We start from the raw sequence: 25,136 nt of genomic DNA, 5'->3' as shown, positions 1-25,136 counted from the left end.
TTGTTTAACTGCGTGAAGGATTGCTAGCATTTCCTTCTCATAAATAGGTTTGAGCTGATTTTTACCTTTTAATTGATGACTCTCAAAAGCAATTGGTCGACCTTCTTGCATGAGAACTGCTCCTATCCCATTTCCAGAAGCATCACATTCCACAATGAATTCCTTGGTGAAGTCCAGAGTGGCAAGCACTGGAGCTGTACACATAGCCTCCTTCAATTGCTCAAATGCTACATTAGAGGATTCATTCCAATGAAAAGAATCCTTCTTCAACAGAGTGGTGAGGGGTGCTGTTATATGACCATAATTCTTCACAAATCTTCTATAGTACCCTGTTAATCCCAAGAAACCCCTTAGCTTCTTAATGGTTTTTGGAATAGGCCATTCCATGATAGCCTTAATTTTGTTAGGGTCCACCTTTACTCCATGTGAAATTATGTGTTCCAAGTACTCCACCTCTTTAAGACCAAAATGCACACTTGGATGGCTTAGCATAGAGTTGATGATCTTCGAATAATTGTAATGCTTGATCTACATGTTGCAAATGTTCTTCCCAAGTCTTGCTATAAATCAATATATCATCAAAGAACACTAACACAAACTTTCTCAAGAACTTCCAAAAAATGGAAATCATTAAACTTTGGAATGTAGATGGTGCATTGGTAAGACCGAATGACATCACAAAAAATTCATAATGACCCTCGTGAGTTCGAAATGCTGTCATACAAATATCTTCCTCCTTGATCTGAATTTGGTGATAACCTGATCTAAGATCTAACTTGGTAAAATACATAGCTCCATTTAATTCATCTAGCAAAGCATCAATGAGTGGAATAGGAAACTTATCTTTAGTGGTGTACTTGTTGAGCACTCTATAATCAGGATACATGCGCTAAGTTTCAGCCTTCTTACGCACCATCACCATAGGCGAGGAGTAAGCACTTTGGCTATGCCTGATAATTCTTGCCTCTAGCATTTCCTCAATAATTTATTCTATCTCACTTTTTTGTATGTGTGGGTACCTATAAGGCTTGATGTTTGGTGGCTGGCTCCCTGGAACTAGGTCATGATCCCTCTTAGGAGGAAGTCCTTTAGGCATATTTCCAAGAATCACTAAGTGACGATTAATTATTGCTTGTAAATATGGATGAGTAAGAGCATTAGATTGAGAGACTTCTATTGAACATAGCTGGGCCACACAAATCCATCCTCTCCTTTCTTAAGAAACTTTTGTATTTGATGAGAGCTTACCATTTGTGGAAATTTTGCCGTCAACCCCCTTAGCTCCACTACCTTTCCTTTTGATTGAAATCTCATGAATAGTTCTTGGAAGTTCATCTCGATTGTTCCCAATGTAATAAGCCATTGTACCCCCAAAACAATATCTTTTGTACCCATGGATATCGCATATATTGGGGTATCAAGTTGATAATCTCCCATGGATAATTTGATGCTATGACACTTCCATGAACAACTAATTGTACCCCCATCTGCAATCAAAACCTGAAACTCTGGGGCTGGATATATAAAACAATTTAGAAGAGTTGCCAACTTTTTGTTGATGAAATTATGAGTACTACCTGAGTCGATCAATGCTGTTACTTTTTGCTTCTTTAAGAAACCCACTACCTTGAGAGTTTGTGGTGCATTGAAACCTGAAAGTGCATGACAAGAAATGATTGGTCGAGAATCATGTGGTTCCCTACTTGACTCCCTATCCTCTAATATGGGTTCATCCTCTTCTTCTTCTCTTGGACCTTCAATATAGAACAATTTCTTTTCACTACATTTATGTCCTTGATTGTATTTGCTATCACAATTGAAACACAACCCTTTTGCCCTTTTCTCCTCAATTTGTTGTGGAGTCAACCTAGTAGGTTGAGGAGGAGAAGGAGTTGAATATCCTTTTTCTCTTGTCACATTAGCCCCTTGCTTTCTAGAAATCAAGAACTTCTCCTCTACCTTGCGTGCTAATATAAAAGACTCATTTACTGAGCTAGGACTAAACATGCATATCTCATGTTGAATGTGATCCTTCAGACCACCCAAGAATAAATCATTCAAGTTTTCCTCTGTAATTGTATCCACTCTTAAGGATGGATTTCGGAATTTTTGAATATAATCCTTAACTGATCCTGTTTGTTGAAGCTTAGCAAGCTGGCTAAAGAAGTTCTCTGTCACACTATTGCTATATTGTGCTTGGAGTTCTATAAAAATTGACCATGATACGACAAGACCCTTTTTCCTCCTATGAGTACAAAGCCAATGATATCAAATGAATTGAACTGGTTCTAGATAATAAGGAAGCCATCGTGATGTTTTGTCCATATGGGGTTTGATGTACTTAAAACAAATTCTCCATTTGGTTTATCCATGTTAAAGGATCCTTACCATCAAACTTGCGCATATCCACCTTTGGAAAAAAATTCCTAGATCCCATAGGACTATTAAAATTTGTGTCATTATTAGTTGACTTGAAGGTTTCACCTTGATTGCTTGAGAATTCCTTTGTTGGTTCATTCGTATAGGCACTTAACATGCTTTGTATATCTTATATATCTCCTCATAGGTCACACATATCCCTCTTAACCTCTTCCTTGAACTTACTTATTTCCTCATTGGGATTACTATCCTTTGTTGTTTCCCAATCCTTATTAGAGGATTTCCCGGGTGTGGTAGCATTCTTTTTACCTCTTGTTGGAGGCCCCGTCATGATGGAAACCAATATTTTTGAAATAAATCACACAAATGAAATGTAAATTCTCAGACTTTTAAATTTTTTTAAAAAAAATTGTAACTTATTAGGGCCAAGATACCCTTACTCAGAAAAAATCCAAAAAATTAGCAAATTTGCTGCCTTGAGAGCGAATTTTCCTAATTTTGCAATACTTTCTTATTTTTGCTTTAATTTCTCCAAGCTTTGAAATGTAGGCTCCTCCACTATGTATTCAAAACCCCAATACAAGCTATATTCCAATTCCTGCAAGATGTGAGAGATATGTAGATCTCAATAAATTGTGTAGAAATAGTAATTCTGCAATAATTTGTTCAAATTTGCTCCAATTCCTCTAAATTTAGACTATAGCTTCTTTAATATGGTCTTCAAAAACTCTTTAAAAAATTCACTGAAATCTAAAAGTTATGCTCTTCCCAAAATCACCTCTAATGTTGAGAAAAAATATTGCCTCTATGTTGCCAAGATCATGCTCTGATACCACTTGTAATGAAATAACTTGCACAATGGAAGAGATAATATGAAATATTTTACAAATACTTGATAATAACTGAGTGTAATAGGCCACTTCAATGGGGGAACCTCCAAATATCTCCAATGAGATCACACTTCAGAAGATGATTTCAAAATAAGACTCACAACCTCCTATATATACCTAATTATGCTTAGGCTGAATAGACACAACCCTATATAACTCCTAGGCTGACCTACATACCTAAATAATAATATAATAATGATAACATGACTTAATTAAGGATTAAGATAGCCACAAGTTGACTATTCATAACCCTATATACACCAATATTAAGAGCGTAGCAAAGGCTGGGATAGATTGCAATCATTTTGCATTCTTTGGAAGGAAGTCTCAAGTGGAGATCAACAAGAAAAACAATTCATCCTCCTCAGGACTAGCTAAAACTCTCAAGTTTAAGCTCAAAGGAGGAAAAACTTCAATTCCACCTTCATATTCTTCTCAAGAACCCCTGCAAATGCAAGCATCAAATGAAGAAGAGGAAGAGGAAGAGGGAGAGATAATGATCTTATCTCCCCCACAATCGCCAAACAACCAGGAGCCGTCTACTCAACAGGAACCATTCTTGGATGCCTTAGAAAATGATGTGGGTTCATTCTCCACTGTATTCATGCTTACCACATCCATTTCAGAGGTGAATATGTTGGTACTCCCTATCTCTTCTGCAACTACTATCCTTACAACATAGCACTGTACGAACTTGGGAAATGTATTTGATGATTTTCCAACTCTCACAGAAGGTCAAGTTTCCCAACTTGATACCTTGGCTGTAGGGTTTGAGATGTTCATGACAGAGTTATCTCAAAGAACACCCATGGTTCCAGCTATGCAAGCTGAACCGTGTACTATGACAACAAAAAAAGGATCAATGTTTGTTGTAGCTACTATTCCAGTTTTAGCAGATGAAGGTTTTAGTCTACCTGCATGGTTGGAAAACATCACCCTGAAAAGGAGAAAGATCGTCCTACCCCTAGATAATCTCCTTGCAAAGAAAAACAAATTTAAGGTCTGAAAGGCAAAGGTTGTCTGAAGAATCCTTGTTGATTATGTGAAGACCAAATATGCTGAGATTGTCGAGCCTTTGGTGGATAAACCAGTTGAAGAGCTTAATCCCTTAGATTACAAGTTCACCAAAATTGAACTTGGTAAGCAATCACGACTGGGGTGTTTACAGGATGCCCAAGATGCACTCTCGAATTCGTCAAAAAGCAATCACGAGCTTTGGGAAAAGAAGTTGAAATAGGAGAATGCTCATCTTTACGAGGTCATTTGCCAAGAATCCTTGTAGCTCGTGGTCATCACATCACAAACAACTTAGGTGAATTGGAGAGCCGAGACAACAAAAGCTTGGTTCGAGTAGGTTATCTTAGAAAGAGTTTAGTTGATCAAAGATGCGCTTAAAGTCCTTGAACATATCAAAGGTGTTGAAGAAAGACTCCATGACATGATTTCTTCTTTCAATCAAGAGACCCATACCTTGAAAGAAGATTTGGGTACTTGGTATCAAATGACGAAGGGTGATTCGGATGTCTCTATCTCATTGTACATCATTCCATCCCTGGATATATTCTACGAATATTAGGGGCTCATGGGTCATAAGGCACAGGTGATGGAAAAGATTTTGACAAAAATACATGGAGCCTTGGAAAGATGATAGGCAATCTAAGACAGATGGGATGCAAGGCCCTTACAGAAGATAACAACTTGTTTAGAGAAGAGGAAATGACTTCAGGGTACACTGACAAAGTGAATGTTGAATTTGATTCAGAAGATTTTGGATCGCATATGATGAACAAGTTCGCCATATACAAGTTTGTGGCAAAGCACTTGTGGGATTCCCTTGTAGAGATTATCAAGTTGTAAAAACAGCACATGCCAATGCAGTCAAGGTTGAAGCCATTTCAAAGCCAATGAAGATTTGGGATCTTCCCACGGTTCATGACTGTATTGCCAAGTATAAGGCTTTTCTTGACTATTTTAAAGATTGATTCAATTTTTCTGCCTTTTACTTTTTAGTTTTTAGCATTTCAACTTTTGTAGACATAGAAGGTAGATTACAAGGACCTTCAATACATGTAATCCAATAAATATTCTTTCTTAGTTTTACCGGTTCAAAGTAGCTGAGTTGCTCCCATTTTTTCCTCCTTTCTCTCACTTCCTTTTCTATATAAGAAATGCCCCCCTCATTGTAAATCTAATATTTATTTTTATGCAAGCTCTGACAAAATTGTGCAAGCATAACTTTGATTGTGTGGTACTAACTTGGAAGAATAGTAAATGCAAAGAAAGAATTGGAGTTGAAACTTTGATTGAGAGCAATTGCGATAGCGCAAATTAGAAGCTTTGACTCTAATTTGTGCCTATTGTCTTTGATTCATGTTATTATTGTGTATTTAATAATAGAGCATAGTGATTGTGATAGTACATAGACTAGAAGCTTTGATTGTAGCTTGTGTTATTGTCTCAAATCCACAAAAATAGTTAGAATTTCCCTACTTTTGGAAGTCTTTGTGCCCCCATGGTAGAGGTTTTTCTTATAAAATAGATTGAGACATGACTTAGAGCCAAACTGGTACGCTTTCAATCAGCCTTTGAGTTGATGTTGGTTTATTGGTATCACTGTTTGCAGCTATTAGATAGAAGTGTAGTTTAGAGATTTGATTTTGCCCGTTACTAGCTCCACAGCTAAGTGGATTCTCTCCTAAAAAATAAGAGGAAAGAATATTGAGAACACCCCTTACAAAATCTATCAACTTCTTGCTTACCTTGAGTTGATCCACGGAATGGGGAGAAGGGGGAGCCTTCCCTATAAGGTAGGAGAGACTTTGTCTCACATGCTGCTGCTGGTCATCCTATTTTGTGACTGAATTTGCACAAACTGTCAGTTGGTAAATATCTACCCATCAGTATCTCTGGCAGAAACTTCTGTACAAAGATGATTATAAGTTAAAGATAATATCCTTGAGGGAAGGAGTGTATCAAGAGTTTGAACAAATGACCAAAAATGAGGGACACACAGTCCTAGGGAGCTTGACACAAAGATGGGTTACTTTGACAAATGAGCTGAAACAGTTGGAACAACATTCTTCCCAGAACTACTATGCAACAACTTGCAGGTCCACTTGGTACATGCATTTGGTAAGGATGAAGCAACAAGATTAGATCCCATTTATTATTCAGCCTCCAATGCTACGATGGCACATTCCTGATTGCAAGCATTTTGAGAAAGCATTCAATGAAGCCACTAAGAAATCTAGATGGTACAGGTTAGAAAGAAAGAAGGGTTTCTACTGGAGCCTTGCTGTAAGGCAAACCATACCAGGATTCTATAGAATGCAAGCCAGGATGAGGAACTTTAGCCAATTGGAGGATCAACTGTAACGATGGTTCGTGGAATGATGAGGCCATTTAATGCTCATTTTTGTCATTTTTTTTGAACTTTTAGAAGTTTTTAAGGAGGATCCTAGACTATAATAAGGTTTTAATACCTTGTTTTGATGTTCTATGTTGACTTTTAGATGACTTTCTAAGTCTGCTTATCATGCTTATAAACCTATCATCTGTCTTTTTTGTTGGATGCATGAACTTAATGACCTATATTGCTATGTGAGATGTTTATGTTAATTATGTATGTTAATGAATGGATGTTTATTCTGATGCAATATGTATATATGCCTATGATTCCTTGCATTCAGTGATGTTGTGCAGAAGTACAAGTCAGCAGTCATAGGCCTTGCAGTGAGAAGGTTCCAATAAGTAGCCAGTTGTAGACAAAGTCCAAGAACGAAGAATTCAACAACTGCCCTCAAACAATCATAAAGAGCAATAATGGAACCATAGTGACATTCCTGAAGAACAGTAGGTTTAGGGGTAATTGGTTATGCTATATTTTCTTTGTACCAAGAAACATACTCGACTGTTTTTATCTTAGAGCATAACTCTGGGTTTCATGCTCTAATAAATCAGTGCCCTACTACTAGCATGGGAGTGGGTTTGTTGAATAAAGTCAGTTATATTTTTTCTTATAATGAAAGCTTAGGCACTCCTTCAAGGATGTTACCAACTTACAGTGATTGTATCTTTCAGATTTTAGTTTTTTAGGAAAGCAGTTTTTAGCTTCTTAGTATGCAACAACACTCTTGATCAATGAAATGGTATTCCGAGTTTATAGTAGATAGTTGAGTTTTTAGGAGGCTCACTAAGAGGGGGCACTTAGCAAGTAATCTTTCTGTAGCAATTAGTAGTTATTTTGCAGGCAATAGCTAGTCACTATATTGATAAGTGACTGTTCTTGCAGCTACTAGAAATACTTCCTGTAACCAAAGCAAGTAAAGTAGTTCCTGGTTGCTGTCAGTACATTTCATTTTTGTTATTTGATTGGATGTCAGTCTAGATGGTAGTTTTTAAAAATTGTTTCAGTTACTTTTTGTCATGCACTTTACTTCCAATATTCTGGCCTTTCTAGCTGTAGAAGCATGGCTACAAAATGAATTCCTAGTGCATACATTTTGCAGATCCATGTCAAGCAATATGTTCCTTGGTTGACAAGAAATGAATCTTTAGATGGCTGAGATAGCTACTTGGCATGAATGTCTAATCCCTAAGTTAAGGTTTTATAGCCTAGTTCTTTAAGCTAGTGAAAGAGACCAACAATTGGCTCAAGAAAAATCCAACTAGGGAGGGCCACCACATAAGCCTCATGATGTAGACTATTATGAGGTGTCAACCTTCTGTGACCAAATGACCAACATATTGTTGCTGTAATTAAATATTCACTACTATACTTAAATTTACTTAGGATAATCCATTGCATAGTATTTTGCATATTTGATGCTCAGGATTTTGCACCTTTAGTTGCAAATGGTGTATGGGGAATTCCACTTTAGCTGGTGATAGTTGTTATCACTTTCTCACTTTATGTATAGTCTCCACGTTTAGTGCACTTACCAAATTCACATTGTTGCACATGTTGGCACATACCTTATTGCATAATGCAGGATGATTCACCTTTGGTGGAGATGTGCTTCCACCTTGTGTGGGTGATAAGTTATCTCTTGCCTATATCCTAGTTATTATACCTTATGTATATAAGCAAACACATCTACATTATACTTATTCATTATTGAGTGGATCCAATCGATCATATTGTATTGCATTTTTGGCAAGAATACACCTTAGTCTTATCATATTATTTCTCTTTTGTTCTATTCATTGGGCTCCAGATCTTGGCATATTGCCTTAGAAGAATTCTTACATCGTATCAAAACAAGACTTACATGGCATTAGAGCCATTAGATCCTCCATGGCATAGCGTTTTGGAGAGATCTTGCTTTGTTCATTGGAGAGCTTGTATTCAAATCCGAGGAGCAACATTTTGTGGGAGTGTCTAGAGCAAGATCTGACTTCACCGTTTCCGAGAGGCTATGACGATGAATCTTGACTATTAATTCGCCCATTTTGGGTGAAAGTCAAATCTGTAGCAATTTTGTTTGCAAATCAGGTTGTATGACCCAATCTGCAATTGCAGTACGATTTTTCAAAAAGTTAGAAAAAGTTTCAGATTTGCATTTTTGTGTTTGGTCACAGATATTAATTTCATATTTGACAAAATATTTGTTTACAAGCTCTGTCAGTGCCTTGTATTAGTTAGAGAATTTGCAAGTGACAAAGGTATTAGATTCGTATAGTTTAATTGAGAGAATTTTTGGGGGGTGGATGTCTCGTGTGATTGTGTCTCGTGCTCTTTTCATTTTGCATCACGGGATCTCTTAAATTTCTAATTTTAACCCCACATAACTATGAAAACTAAAACATGCAGTAAGATGATAGATAAAGGTCTTATTCGATATGTTAGCGGAACTATAGTTGCACCAGCTGATTGTATATCTAATCCTAATGCTCAATCATAATGGATTGTTAAAAATTCTATGGCTCTTGAAACTTTGTGAAAGTATGTATGAGATGACCTTATCTTCCATTTTCACCAATGTAAAACAGTCAAAGAGGCATGGGATAAGTTTCCTAGTTTGTATGACCAAGTTGATGAGGCTAGGGGATACAAAATTGTTAAGGATCTCATGAGTTTTGACTCAATCCAAGATTACATCACTAAGGCCTATGAGCTAAGAACAAAGATCTAGGATTGTGGAATTGACAAAAAAAATGTACAATTGATCTACAATTATTGGACAAACTTGCATTGTGGTATGCAACATTTGTTTCTAGAATCCATAACCATAAATTAACTATGGGTGCTTCATTCACCATACCTTCATTTGATGCCTTTACAAAGATTTTGATGGTAGAGTAATCAATGTTGATAAGCACGGGGATTCTCTAGTCTTAAAAGTCTAAGGCTTTTGTAGCAAATTAAGGGATCAAGAAAAGGGTTCCTATAAGAAGTAGAAACAATGGAAGCCAAAGACACAACAAGAGACAACACAATCAACCTCTTCACAACAAGGCAATTCTTCATATTCTAATAAAAAAGGGAGATAATTCTAAGAGTAGACCAGCTTGTGCATATTATAGGCCGAATAATCATGATGAGTATCATTGCCTCACTAAACAGATTGATGAGTTGAATATTATAAAGAGGAACACAATTGATTTCCCAAATGCCCACAAAGAGAAGGATTCATCACCTTCCACTTCATCATAGTCAAAAGGAAAAGGGAAAACATTTATAGAAACTACAAGTTCTTTAGTAAAATGGATTCTTGACTCGAGTGCCACTCATCATATGACTTCTTCAAAGTAGTTTTCTTCATTGGAGCCATCTAAGGTCACTCACATCTTTACAAGAGATGATGCTCAAGTGGAAGTTAAAGGCAAAAGTTTAGTTGAGATTAATAATGGAACATTCCAAAGATGTCCTCTATGTTCCTAACTTAAGCAACAATCTCCTTTCAATTTACCAATTTACTCACTACAGAGGTGGAAACAAAGATTAGTTCCTTCTTGATTCAGTTATGGTGAACAATTGTAAGGATGATGCTTTGTTAGTAGCAGGAAAAGCTAATCATAACAGAAGGCTTTAGTCATTCTCTCACTTTGTACCTAATTCTCCTACAACTTTGTTAGCACATTCAAATTCGCAAAGCAAGTTATGGTATGGGTGGTTTGGACATCTGAACTACCACTATCTTCAACAACTTAGTACCAAGAACATTGCCAAAGGTCTACCCACAATCAAGTTCTCTAAGGGTGCATGTTTAGGTTTTTTAATGGGCCAGCATCCAGAAGAGAAGTTTGAATAGAAAAGTCTTGGAGTGCCTTAGTTGTTCTTGAGTTGGTTCATAGTGATGTAGCAAGTCCTTTTCTAGTTCCATCATTCAGCAAGGCTCACTATGTCCTCACCTCCATTGATGATTATTCTTGCTTTAGATGGGTCTACTTTCTTGGTTACAAGAGTGAAGTGTTTAACAAATTTCAAACCTTCAAGGCTCATGTTGGGAAACAATCAGGGAAGGAAATCAAGGTTCTACAAATAGAGCATGGAAGGGAATATGTGAACTCGAGACTTGTGAACTTTTGTACATTTGATGGTATTGTTCTTCAACATTCAGTTGCATACATTCCACAACATAATGGTGTTGCAAAAAGTAAGAATAGAACTCGCAAGGAAATGGCTAGCTACATGATTCATGCTAGGTCTCCTGGTCCATCTCTTTGGGCATGAGCTATAAGTTGTGCCAATCACATCCAAAATTGGGCTCCTTATAAAGCCTTGGATGGAGTCACTCCTTTTGAGGCATGGTGTGGTAGAAAAACAGTTATAAAACACCTCAGAGTTTTTTGCTGTCCAACTTGGCCATATATACCTCCACAAAAATGCAAGGTATTGGAACCTCAAAGTAGCCCTTGCAAATTTGTTGAATATCTTGAAGGTGTTAAGGCATATAGACTTATGGATCTTGAGACACACAGATTTTCATAGATAGGAAGGTCTATTGAGTTTGACGAAAGTTCTCCTAGCTTGGCCTCTACTCCTCTTCCATCTGACATCATGGATAGTGATGTTAGTGACTCAAAGGATGATGTTAGACACCTTGTATCTTGAGGTTTCTTTCTAAATATTGGGGAGGCATCTCTCTTACACCTATGTTATTGTTCTTTCCTAAGGGGAGGAACATTATGCAGTGTTCATGGACGAACTTATACATTCATCTTGGAGCATCTATCATTGATGTACATTCTGCATTGAAGGGAGGCTACTTTGTCTCTCTTCTATCTTATGGGGGTTGGGGATTTTTTCTTCATATGGGGTTTTGTCCTCATATTTCTTTCATGTATTTATCTCTCTATTAGGGGGGTGGGGGGGTGGGTTGATCTTTGTCTCAAGAAATTTTCTCAATTTCTTTGCTTTATGAGAGATTGTATTGCATTTGTACATGGATACCTAAAATGACCAACTACATTTTGGATTTTCGTTGTGTAATGTGAGCTTAAGTACATTCCCTATGTTGCACTTAAGGAGGAGTTTTGGTGTTATAAAATATTCACTAATTACACTTTACTCAAGCTTACTTAGGATAATGCATTGCATAGTAGTTTGGATATGAGATACTAGGAGTTGCACACTTAGTTTTACATGTTGTAGGAGAAATTCCACTTTAGGTGGTGATAGTTGTTATCACATTCTCACTTTATGTGTTGTCTCCACCTTTAATGCACTTAGTGTCCTCACATTGTTGTACATACTTTATTGCACAATGGAGGATTATTCAATTTTGGTATACATGTGCTTCCATGTGGTGTGGGCGATAAGTTCTCTTGCTTATCTCCTAGTTATCATGCCTTGCTTATAGAAAATAGACACATCACATTGTACTTATTCATTATTGACTAGATCCAGTTGATCGTATTGTATTGCATTCTTGGTGAGATCACAACTTATTCTTATCATATTATTTTTCTTTTTTTGTGTTATTCATTGGACTTTAGATCTTGGTATGCTACCTTAGACAAATTCTTACATTGTATCAAAGTCATTCTTACACATAGTAGTAAAAGTTTTTTGCATGGTACATAGATTTTAGAGCATCTGGCCATTTCAGTCATGTGAAAGGTTGGTTCACAGAGTACACCTTGCTTGGATTCAATATTTTTTGTGGTGTTAAGTACATAGTTATTAGCTAAGGAAATCGGTAAATAGAGACGTAACTATCATTTTTCTTAGTGTGTGGTATGTGCCAAGAATAGAGCTTGATTTTCTCTTTGTGAGTTAGATTATGATCCATTGTCCCACTTTGGGTGGTATATATAGCAAACACAATTGCCATATCTAACCAGAAATCCAAGAAAACCATTGATGTTGGTATTGAAGGTCATGTTTTGAACATATATATATATATATATAATTGAGATATAAATATTTGAGAGAAATATATATATATATTTGATTAAATATATTATTATATTAATTATCTAATTAACGAATAGACATGTCCGTATTCATGGCTTCTACTCAATATAAATGTAAGTGATTGTTGTATTTGGAAAACACATACCTAACAGGAAGTGCCAATACATTTGCAATGAAACCAACATGTTATCAGAGCTTGGTTGCAAATGAAAATTGGCAATGACTATTGTTTTGAAGGCAAATTATCCTCTTATTATCTGCTATAGCAAAGAAATTAGATGCTGGAAGGGCACCGGACAATGTGAGTGCTTGGTATTGATCTGTAATGTGGATGGTCTCTATTGAAGGGCACAAAGAACAATCACACCAAAATACAATGTCACTGCGTGTTCAGCAAATGGTCTCATGCTTGGGTATGTAGTGTGGATGCCAAGTTGGGCAGATTGGATTGACAAGATGACATGATGAGATCCAACAAATACTTGAGCTCTTGACTAGCCCACTAGATAGAAGATTATAGAGGGATTGATCAATTTACTGCTTTATCTTTAGGAGGGTGCAGATGTTTGTATCATGCATAGATACATTAAACCATCAAACATCCTTTTGTATGAAAACTTTAATGCTAAGATTTCAGATTTTGGACTCGCAATAGTTCTTCCCAGCACAAAATCTGCCCCTACTTTTGGAGCCCATGAACGAATCGCTTCTTTGGATGCCACAGTTATAGAACATCATTTTGATTTAGAGTATTCTACCTAGATTTGTGGAACACGTGTTGCATAGCACCTGAGTGCATAGTGAATGGTCAAGTCATAAGAGAAACAAACATTTACAGTTGGAGTGCTACCATTGAATTTGGTCTCAGGAAATTTTAAAAAAGAATCTATAGGATTTACAAGTTTAGATGCAGACGTGTATAATCTAACAGTATAGGTGTTCGCATTGTACAGAGAGAAGAGGCTTGTTGAATTAATAGATCTTGAGTTAAAAAAAATAGGAGGGTTTGAAGAGGAAAGCGCATTAAGGATTATGTTGATAGCGATGTGATGCATTCAAGGTGATCCCAATCTATGGTCATCAGTGTTTGAAGTCTCACTCATGCTTTCCAAATGATTGGAGATTCCTCCAGAGGAATCTAGTCACAAGATTGCGAGCTTGACAAAATTGCCATCAAAGAGTAGTGAGAGGAAGATTGATGGAACTCGGTAACTATTTCACCATTGCCCTAAAAGTCTAAGCATCTATGCTCAAAACTGTGCTCCGCTTTGAGCAGAAACATCTCGGATCTTTGGCATGTGCTTGGTCTACAACGTGACCGGAATTAGGGTTTCCAATCTTGCTATGTTTGACAAAAAGCTTCCATCGTGGTTCTATAACCAATAGAAAATATTTGCGTCATTTCATAAGCATTTGATGAATCATGAGAATATGAATATTGCAATTTGGTGATTGTTCTTGATATATGTTTTTCAACGAGTAGCTGACAATGACATTAGAGCCATGTCACCATTGAGGCAAGGTATGTGTGAATATATTATAATAATGTTTATTTTCTTATGAATATATTATACTATTCTAATTAAGAAGATTGATAACTAATGAGATTATAATAGGATTTATAATTATTAAAAAAATGATAAATTATATTGGAATAATGGAGATCATTTTCAAAGTATGACATTTTATAATTATCTATGTAACAAACAAATTTTCTTAATAGAAAAGAAAAGAGAAGAATTAAAATCTCTTTTTAAGTAGAAATGAAAATAATACTTTAACTAACTTTTGAAACATAAAATCTAATAATCCATTTCATGAGATATCAATTGAATAATGATTAATTGAAATAATCATTTCCTAATCATTCTTTGTATACAAGTAAAGCAAATTACTACCGTTTTTACTATAATGCAAGAGGAAACAAATGCATAGCAGGGATATAGAAAGAACATACTAAAAGTAATTGGCGAGTCTTTAACTGGTTGTGCAAACCTTGACTTTTGGATAAGAGGAGAAGCATTGACCCAACTATGAACCATCTTCATCCCCACACAATCTTTTGAAAAGAAAGGCCCTCCCTACCCTAGGGCTAGGCTTGGGGTACCATTGGTACAGCCATTCGAGTGATACCAGTGTTTAGAATGTCCGCACAGTTGTGGATGGACATGTCTAAATAACTAGCACTATTGACATCATGTGGTTTTAAGAAGGCAAGCATGCCTTTAACGACCTTGGCCAAGGTTTTTGTGTGGGTTTTAATATCGATCACCATTGCTCGATTTGACAATAGGAAAACAAAATAAATGGATATGCATGAGCTATTAAGTGTTTTCTTTAAAATAATATCTTTATTGTATCACATCTGATTCTGTATCATGTTCTTGCAGATTTTTCTCTCACCTCTTCACCCTCTTCCTTGACCATATAGCCGGGTGAGTCCAGATGTTTAAATCATAGAGTAATCCAACTCTTTTTGTTGAACCTCAGCTGGTGTAAAGAATATTACAAATTTCAGTTTGTCATATCACAGTCTTTATGACTTAAGAAATGATCTTAATGGGCTTGCAAGGAAATAAAATTTGATTCTGAAATTCATCCATAAAATAGAGACGTATTAACCTATTATGTACACTTGGTCTTGACTCAACATGGGAAGAATAGACTCATGGAATATCTATTTGATGTTGCGATTCAGAAGTAATGTACGGTATTTCATGGACACATTCCTTATTGCTGTAATTTCAAAAAGCAGTTATAAACATAAAGCAATCTATGATTGGAAAGGCTGACCACATAACCTGGTCTGAAAAATGTGAGCTTGGCTTGACTCTATGCAGCTGGTTCTTTTTGACGTGAGCAATCCAATTGCAGAGCTCAGGGAGAATATGACTTGTTTGAATCACTCGCAGCAAGAATATAATAAAGGGTAATGTAGGTGAACAAAGGTAAATTGTGCAGAGGAATAATAATGTCTTTGGCTTCTACTGACTTCCATAAATAAAGAGGCATTCGAAAATGCAAAGGCTTCCAAGAAGTTGTAACTCTTGAGCAATTAAAAAAGAAGAAGAATAATTGTCTTCTTGAATCACCGATAACATATGCCAAGTGTACATTTCCGCCTGTTATAAGGAAATAAATAAATATGGAAGAGAACTCAAAGGTTACTAATCAAAAGGATAAATTATAAACATATATATTTACTTGCACTATATATATATATATATATATATATTTTTTTTTAATTAAGATGGCATCATATTTAATGTTTATCCAAGGTTGTACATATTAAGTATGTATATCTAAATACATGTTTCAGCTGGAAGATTATTTTATCTTCTTATCCACTCATGGTGTGCACACATTTAAATGTATGTATTTTAATAGATATAATCTTGTATACAATAATACTATGGTGTCACCTAATATTTCTATCTATGTGCACATACATAAATATGTATTATATTGAAGTGATGAAAAATATCAACCATAAGCCATTAAAGATATGTACTTTAATTAAGTTAAAATGATTAATGTTTTTAATGTTTATTTAATAGCTCATGTGTGTCCAATGATTGTATCTTGTTATACAAGTCGCTAGGTCCTTACCAAGATAGTTAGAGGTCATACTTGTTGACTAGGTAAATGGACTAAGGTAGTACCCCATTACGTAGATCCCGCTAAGCAGTGCTTCTCCACTTCGTCTGCTCCTGTAATCATTGTGCAACATTTTCCACAATAATAACAAGTTCCATGATAAATCCATAATAACATTTAACATTGATATTAGCGAGAAATTTAGTTAATTTTGAAACCAAACAATTGCTAACTACTATCATCATCATATGAGAAATAACGGATAACGATCATCATCATTAAACAGTTAGACAATAATTGACGACAAACAATTTCATAGGGTACAATGTACCCTTTTCACATGAATAAGAAAGAAAAATCCATTCAACTCAATGACTATAATAATTTAAATTAGGTCAAAATTTGGGATGTGACAATCTATATCCTATTGGAAAATATCTTATATTGATTCAATATGTACTATATGAACTATTTGCCTTGATCTTTTTCGAGAATATTTTTGTAGTAAAAAAGGGGGAGATTGACATTTCATTAGAGGCAACCTTGAAAGTGAGGGAGACGATAGAGGATATGATTTAGTCAACCTTTTTGATCTCGACCATATTGATTTAGAGGGAGTAAACCATGTTGAGATGGATTCTCCAACGATCAATAAATTATAGGAGTCAAGAGGACTATGATTCATGAATATACCTTGTGACTATGCGATTTTAATGGGCCTACCCCCTTGTGTACATCATGAGGAAATGACGACTTCCAAATGATGTCACACTATAAGGTGACGATCTTACAATAACTTGTATTATGAGATTAAACAAATTGAGTATATGCTGAATGTCTTGCATCTCAACATTCTGGGAGGCTATTACTCAAAGAGTACATGGTGAATATCATTAATATTATGGGAGGCCAATACTCTTGATATCAGATGTGATATCGAACTTTATTTTGAGTAATTGGTGAATATTATTGATATTCTAGGAGGCCAATACTCTTGATATTAGATGTGATATCAAACATTTTTGAATAAGTGGTGAATATCATGTATTCTTGGTGATCAATACTCATGATATCAAATGTGATATCAAACCTTATTGAGTATTTGGTGAATATCATATGTTGATATTCTGGGAGACCAATACTCTTGATATCAAATGTGATATCAAAATGATGGATATCTTCTAATCAAAGATATCCTTAATCTTGCTAACTTGATATTACTTTGAGGTAATACGTGTTTATTCTCCCTAGCTAAGAGGGAGTGTTGGTGTTTGATAGCTTCTACTGGATAAACACACACACACACACACACACACACACACACACACACACACACACATATATATTATTGTGTTAATTATCTGATTAACAAATAGACATGTCCCATGAAGGGACATGTCTATTCATGGCTTCTAATCAATATAAATGTAAGTGATTGTTGCATTTGGAAAACACATACTTAACAGACAGTGCCAATACATTTGCAATGATCCATGAAAACCAACAAGTGTGTGGTATGTGCCAAGAATGGAGCCACACACATATATATTATTGTGTTAATTATCTGATTAACAAATAGACATGTCCCATGAAGGGACATGTCTATTCATGGCTTCTAATCAATATAAATGTAAGTGATTGTTGCATTTGGAAAACACATACTTAACAGACAGTGCCAATACATTTGCAATGATCCATGAAAACCAACAAGTGTGTGGTATGTGCCAAGAATGGAGCTTGATTTTCTCTATGAGTTAGATTATGATCCATTGTCCCACTTTGGGTGGTATGTTTAGCAAACACAAATGGCATATAGCTGATAAGGAATCAAAGAAAACCATTGATGTTGGTATCGAAGATCATGGTTTGAATCAACTTGTTGGTACTAGATAAGTTTAGGAGCCAAGAATCATTAGATATTAGTGCACTAAAGCATCAATGATATTGGCATCTCAACCTCATGTACCCCTTAGATGGCACAAGAGATTTTGGTAGAGAGTTTACTTGACATACAAGAATTGATACATGGTATTTGTAAAGCTTTCCAAGCAAGGAAGGAACAAACAATTATTTTCTTAGATGGATAGGCTTAGAGAGCCTCAAGAGTCCCACTATTTTTTGTGGACATTTGTGGAACAATCAATAAACATTAGTCTTTAGTGGTAGGTGTTAGAATAGTCAGAGTTTCCGTTGCACCAAAAGATAGACATGTCAATGCCCCATGCAACCAATAGTCTTATAGAACCATAGGAGGCGGTTATGCCATGTCACGAACCTTGTAAGGGACACTGACCCATTGTTAACAGTCCCCCTCCCAGCGTTACTCAACATGACCTATGTGGATTCAAACTTGTGACCAAGCTCTGATACCACTTGTTAGAATGGTTAGGATTGTCGTTGCACCAAAAGATTGACTTGTCAATGCCCGATACAACTAATAGTCTTATAGAACCCTAAGAGGCAGTTAAGCAATGTCATGAACCTTGCGAGGGATGTTGAGCCACTGCCAACACTAGGTACCTTCTTTTGTTTGTTGATGGTTTTAGTAAGAAAATGTGGGTTTTCTTGAAATCAAAATAAGACATGCTTAAAGAATTTCAAAATTCAACTCATTAGTAGAGGAGTTAGGATGTAGCATCATAACTCTTAGATATGATAATGGAGGTTAATTGTGCTCAAACAAATGTGCCAAACAAAAATATGAAATGATAAAACACAATGCCCTATACTTCACGATTGAGTGTAGTAGTCAAGTGAGACAATTACGGAGATGGCTCAATGTATGCTGGAGGATTTTGAGCATGAGGAATCTCCTTACAAAGTACTGTTAAGAGAAGGTTTTCTTGAGGTTAACCTAGATCATCATCTAGATTATACATTAATAAAAAGCCCAAGTCGTGATGGTAACATCAATTTGGATGAATACACTCTTAAAATGGAACCAAAGTGGTGAGTGGTGAGAAAGCATCATTGGCAATGTTCTAGATGATGAAATGATAGAGAGTAGATTATCTAAAAGTCACTGATGAAAGCTCTATATGGTCTTAACTAGACACCTAAGGCATTTTACATTAAAATTGACAAGCATTTGGTTGAATAAGGATCCAAGAGGAGTCCTTTGGATCCAAATTTGTATGTGAGCAGCATAGGCAATGCAATTCTATTGGTCATTTATATAGATGGTATCATCATTACAGGTAGTGAGGCACTTTCAATTGAACAAATCAAATGTAATTCAAGTAAAGCTTTTGACATGATTGACTTTGCCCATTGACAATATTGCCTAAGTGTAGAAGTTTGGCAAAAGTGGTGGTGTTTTTATTTCTCAACCTAAATATGTCAGGAATTTGTTGATGAATTTAAAATCACAGATTGCAGAATCTCATCTATACTTGCGGAGAAAAGTGTCGGAGCTTTCAGCCAACACATACTCAAAGGTAATCAGTGAGTCTGCATTTAGGCAACTACTAAACCTAATTTGGGCTATCTCAAGAGTTCCATTTCCATATTCATGATACCACCAAAGGCAAATCATTTGGTTGCAGCAAAGCAATATGTGAAAGGACACTTGACTTTGACATTCTCTAGAATAGAAGTGAGGACCCTAGGTTGGTTGGGTTCATGGATTCAGATTGGCTATGTTCTGTTGATGATTTTCATTCAACTTCAACACTTTCTCATTGAGTTTGGTATCTAGATTGAATGACCATTTGACATATTATGTGACAAACTAGAGTGCTATTCATTTTCCATGAAAGTAGGTGCATACGCCCTATATTAGGTACCTTACTTATGACTAGGTTATTGTCTTCAATATTGTTTAATTTCTTAATAGCTTCCTTTCTTGGGGGTTCAAGGGGTTACTTTTTGAGCAGAGTATTTCACTTTTCTTGGGGTGTTGGGGCTTCTTCTCCATGGGGGTGGATTCCTATGTACATGGGTAACTCATTGTGCTTCATTTGTTGGGACCCATCATTTCACCTACACAAGTCACACTGAAGGGGTGTTGTTTGTATAAGTTTTAATTTTCCTTTTTCATGTTTTACTTAGTTTGCTTGGGTTGGTAGGAATGAATCATAATGAGAGTAGATGACGTCTTCTATTGAGTAGCTCCTGCCTACTTTTTGTTACTTGGGGTTGCTTCTACTGGTTGTATTTGTTTCCTTATCTATATGTATTCATGTTGCACATCTTCTTTATCATGCCATTGGGAGCTTTTGGTTATGCAGTCTTGCTTTGAGCTATTATTTGTGGAGTATTTTCCCGTTCTCTCATTGTCGAGATACTCTCTTTTCTGCTATTTTGGTCATTAGGTCATTTGTTAAATGGATTTCGTGTGATTATCCATGCACAAGTTCTTGAATATTTTCTAGCTTTCTATTGAATCAAAAAATCCAGAGATATGCCAGAGATATAACCCACATCACAATCATAAATCATCACTTGGGAGCTGGGTCCTTTCCATCCTGCCTTCAGAGATTCTTGACCAATTGAGAAGACTTTGGGTACTTGGTGGTTGAGATTCCTTCATAAGCAATCTGGTGTTTCCAAATCCCATCACCAACTTTTACACAAATTTACGTTGGTAAATTTTTTGATAAATCAAAACCAATGAGAATTCTTGTGAAAGTGAGATGTCTTTACGTTTAGTTTGTTTCTGGGACAGACATTAGCTTCCCAATCTTTTTTGTCTAGAGGATAGATAAGTAGTAGATCAAAACTGAAGATGAAGGTTCAGAAGCCTCATCAATATTGGACTAGTAGGTAAGGACTTGAGGAGATAGTCAAAATCTTGGTAATCAGTTTCAATTTGAAACCTAGGAAGGCCTCCTCCCAGAACTGTGGGTCTCCCTTAAGCAAGGCTTTTTGAGTTGAAGGAGATGTACAGATTACTAGGAACCAGCTTTTTGCACACAAATAAATTGCAAGACTCTTCTTCACCAATGACTTCCAATAAAGAGTCAATTTTTCACGATTCTTTGCTAGACCAGGTGAAAAGAATGAATTTTGCAGAGTAATTTGCTTCAGCTTCTCTCACTTCTCTGTCACCTTTCCCTCAAACCATGCTCTAAATCTTCTCAGAGTTGAAGTCTGTATTGACTGAGGTTCTATTTGGTTTATTATGCTCATCTGTTTGAGACAAAAAGAGAAATCTGCAAAAGATTGCCTAGAATGTTTCTGTCGAGCAATTGAGTTCCCTGGTCCTGATCCACTAGTGGAAAAATTATGTTCGCTTCCTGAAAGTAGACTTCCTGATGTGAAGTGTGGAGAGGCTGATACCTAGGATTTGGGACAGTCACGTCCAGGAGCAGCAGAAGGTATTTTCTATAATTGAATTGTATGTGATTTGTGTCCCCTTACAACAAGGAACAAAATATCTCAAGTAATATAATATGATTTGATTAAATTAATTTTTAATTTTTGAAAACTGAAACAGAAGATCCCCAAATGGTTGATGATGTTAAGTCACTGTTCTGCTAAAAATGTTTTTTTATTTAAAAACTATTAAGGGATACAAGAGCCTATGGGAGTTAATATGCATGAATGATAAATTCTTCAGCGCAAAATTAAATGTGGAGAGTTCGGATTTTCCATCCAAAACAGAGGGGAGGTTTTAAAGCATTAAAATTTAATTTAATAAGATATAGTACCTTCATGCTGTAAGTGGCATGTGGAACCATTTCGTTAAAAAGGGTTTCTGGGCTGTAATCCTTTTCTTTTCTATCATCCTTATGGAAGTATTATAATTGATCAATGCCAATGGTGTTTGACCTACCAAAAAGTAATATTATGATTTTCATACCATTTAAAGATATTTTTCATTTCTAAATTGGAATTAGCTATCCTCTGCGTACGTTTTTGCTACCAAGCATGGAGTAGAAATATGCTGATTTTCTTGTGTGCCTTATTTTTCCATATTGTAGCAAGTAGGATAAAGTTACTGGATACACCATTTAGATCTATGCATTTCTAGCTAGGATTTCACGACTTTGATGATCAGTTCAATTTAATGATAATCTTTGTCGAGATAAAGCACATTTATCATCCCTATCTATTGAATTATTTATAATAACATTATAGTTCTAGGTGATGTTTTTGCATATTCATTGCTAGTGTTGTTAGTGCAAACTTTCTACACTTATCTTATGCATCTTGTTAGATGGTCCATTATTCTTCCAGTAAGCTGGGTTCGAGCCTTTTGGATTCCTCTTGTACTTGGAGGAGCTCGAGCAATTGGATTGCGGGAGCGACGGTGGCTGTCAAGTGATGTAAGCTTTAGATAATCATCTTCAAAATTTATATACTTTATTTATGTTGTGAATTGACATCTAGTCATTGAATAGTTAGTCAGCTAAGGCCACAGCAGTCCCTATTATAATTCTGCAATTTATTTTTTCGTGTTGCTGGTTCGCGGGTATTTTTTGATTCTATAGAGTATGTTATCTTATAGATGGTTGATTCGTGGCTTATGTGTAGGCAGGAATATCATCATTTCCATATGATTTTCCAGACTGCAAAGCTTACTGTGACTATATGAATGAAGAATCTGCAGCATATGAAGAGATGGTTTCTCGAAGGCCACCTTCTAAAAGACCCCCCACAATTTTACTTCCTCCACCATGGAATTCTATACAAAGGTATATAAAAAGAGCACACAGTGGAAGAGCAGACCTTCTAGCAGATATTACCCAACAAGAGTGCGAAAAAACAGATTTAATGGAAGTACAGAGACTTCACTCAGTGGATTCTCTACAACAGAAGCTCAAAATTCCGGACGTTATAAGTAAAGATGATACAGGTAGCCAAGGTTTTTCCTCAATACATGAGAACAAATTTATTTTTCCTGGTCTTATAGCCAGGACATCAGCAACATTGAAGCAGCATTTGAGAAGAGTTGGTGGTCTTCACCTCCTCCTATTTCCAGACACTCATAGTAGTCAAAAGAAAGATTATTCTTACTTAATGGATGAAGGAAGAATTTGCTGGAGATTGAAAGATGTAGATAATATAATTCTTGAACGTGAACCTTGCTTTCTGAGAGTCCTCCTTCATGCTCCAGGAAAAGGTGTTTTTGAGGAAGGTGCTGTTGTATGTGCACCAATTGAGAATGACTTTTTCTTGTGGTGCTCCAAGTATGTGAATTGCTGAAGCTTTGTCTTTGTTCTGTTGTTGTTTTTAATTAGTGTGATGGGATGGTTTATTTGAATATCAGGTTAGCTATTGACCAATGATATTTTCAACAGAAACCAACTTGTAAGCTTTCTCTTTGTTTTTGTCATTCCAAGAATGATGCATATCTAGCTGACTGATTATCTGTAATAATATAGATCTCGAGGATGGCAAGGGCTTACCATTCCACCTGCTTTGAGGAATGCAGAATGCAATCAACAGTGGATAACTAACAAAGAAATGGGGCAATTTGGAGGCATTGTTTCAGAATGTGGGCAAGAAAATTTGCGGATGCCAATAGGTTTTGTGACAACAGGTGCTTGTCGTGGAAGGTATAGTGTAGTATATGCCATTTAGAGAAATCCATTGATTAGAATATATAATCCGATTAATAATTTTGGGACACTAATTGTAATTTTTCTTGTTTCTAATAGTGTTCCAGCTTTGGCTGGAGCCATCTGCGAAGGAACTATTCTAGGACATCTGAGAGCAGAACAATGGAAAGACTCAAAGTGGAGGAGTAAGTCTGAGATTTTTGTATTAGTTAGGAATATGAAGTCGACTGTGTACCGACCTGCTCTTGCATCCATTGTTCTCGAAGAAAATGAAGATAAATTTTATTGGTAGAGGGAATTAATTAGACTTTTTGGCAGGGAAGTATTTCATGATAAAATCAAAATTAAAATGAAAATCTTGACTACCGGGGGGAATAAGAGGCATTCCAATCAATTGGAAGGAGACGATAGTGTTTTAAGTTTTAACAGATTCCTCTATCAATTTCAATATCGTATAGATGAGCTACGTCTATAATTGAATGTTTTTGAGCAAAAAAATTAAACAGATGTTTCACTGCCCATGTCAAATTCAAATTGTAAAGATACAATGTTCGTTGCACTTGACATTTTTTTTTGAACGATGTTACCCTTACAAAATCATTTATCCAATTTTCTGGATATTTCCTTGGGTCATTTCTACATTTCAGTTCCAACTTGTCATTCATGTCAATGAAGTTTGCATAACTTGTGTTATCATTTTGTAATTTCCTTGCTTGGTTTTCTTTATTTAACAACGGCTGCACATCAAAGATTGATTTACCTATACTACTTGTTCTGCAATAACATTGTTGCCCACAAATGTGTAATACAGTGGCAGCACGGGGAGTCGAAATGAATGTACATCAAAATAAAATAAATTTATCTTTTCATCTCAGCACGAAACTAGTAGAGGTGGTGTAGTTACTCTCCTGTCACCTCGTCTTCATTCTGTTATTATTTCGCATGGTTATGACCCAATGCACAAAATTATTTGGATATTGCTTTCTATCAATAATCATTCTTTCGGTATAATCAATGTTCATGCTTCCAATGATGCAGCAGAAAGATCTCAACTTTGGTGCTGGATGGCTGACAACTTGCCTCCACCTACCTGGGTGATGTGCGGTGATTTTAATATGGTTAAGCTGGCTTATGACAAAGAAGACATTTTGCCTTTTCGCTGGACAATTGGGGAAAGGGAAGCGTGGTACTACATGTGCAATAAATTGAGCTTTTTTGATCCCAATACTAATCGTCGCTAGTAGAGTGGGCTCTGACACATTTGGTCTAATTTTTGAGCTGGCTTTGACTATTGTGCTATGATTACTGCACAATCTTTTTTTGTCTTTTTTGAGGATTGAGAGTTACCTGTCATTCCTTTGCCAGATGTGACATTCTCAGACCACCATCCCATTTATTTTTCTA

General features: G+C 36.0%; 1 protein-coding gene across 1 annotated transcript in view; it reads left to right on the top strand.

Moving 5' to 3' along the window:
- POP1 (ribonuclease Ps) overlaps positions 1-24,371 on the top strand; it is a 60,162-nt gene extending 35,791 nt beyond the window's left edge. Inside the window, exons 8-11 of the mRNA XM_089821652.1 lie at positions 22,388-22,496; positions 22,705-23,360; positions 23,556-23,729; positions 23,832-24,371. Coding sequence (XP_089677778.1) covers positions 22,388-22,496; positions 22,705-23,360; positions 23,556-23,729; positions 23,832-24,024 — 1,132 coding nt within the window. The 3' untranslated portion in view covers positions 24,025-24,371. The remainder of the gene's footprint in view (positions 1-22,387; positions 22,497-22,704; positions 23,361-23,555; positions 23,730-23,831) is intronic.
- The last annotated feature ends 765 nt before the right edge of the window (positions 24,372-25,136 follow it).

Source organism: Cupressus sempervirens, chromosome 3 (assembly GCF_028749045.1).
Source record: "Cupressus sempervirens isolate cs-2001-9-10 chromosome 3, ASM2874904v1, whole genome shotgun sequence".
Classification (NCBI taxonomy): Eukaryota; Viridiplantae; Streptophyta; class Pinopsida; order Cupressales; family Cupressaceae; genus Cupressus; species Cupressus sempervirens.
This window is presented reverse-complemented; position numbering and strand designations above follow the sequence as displayed.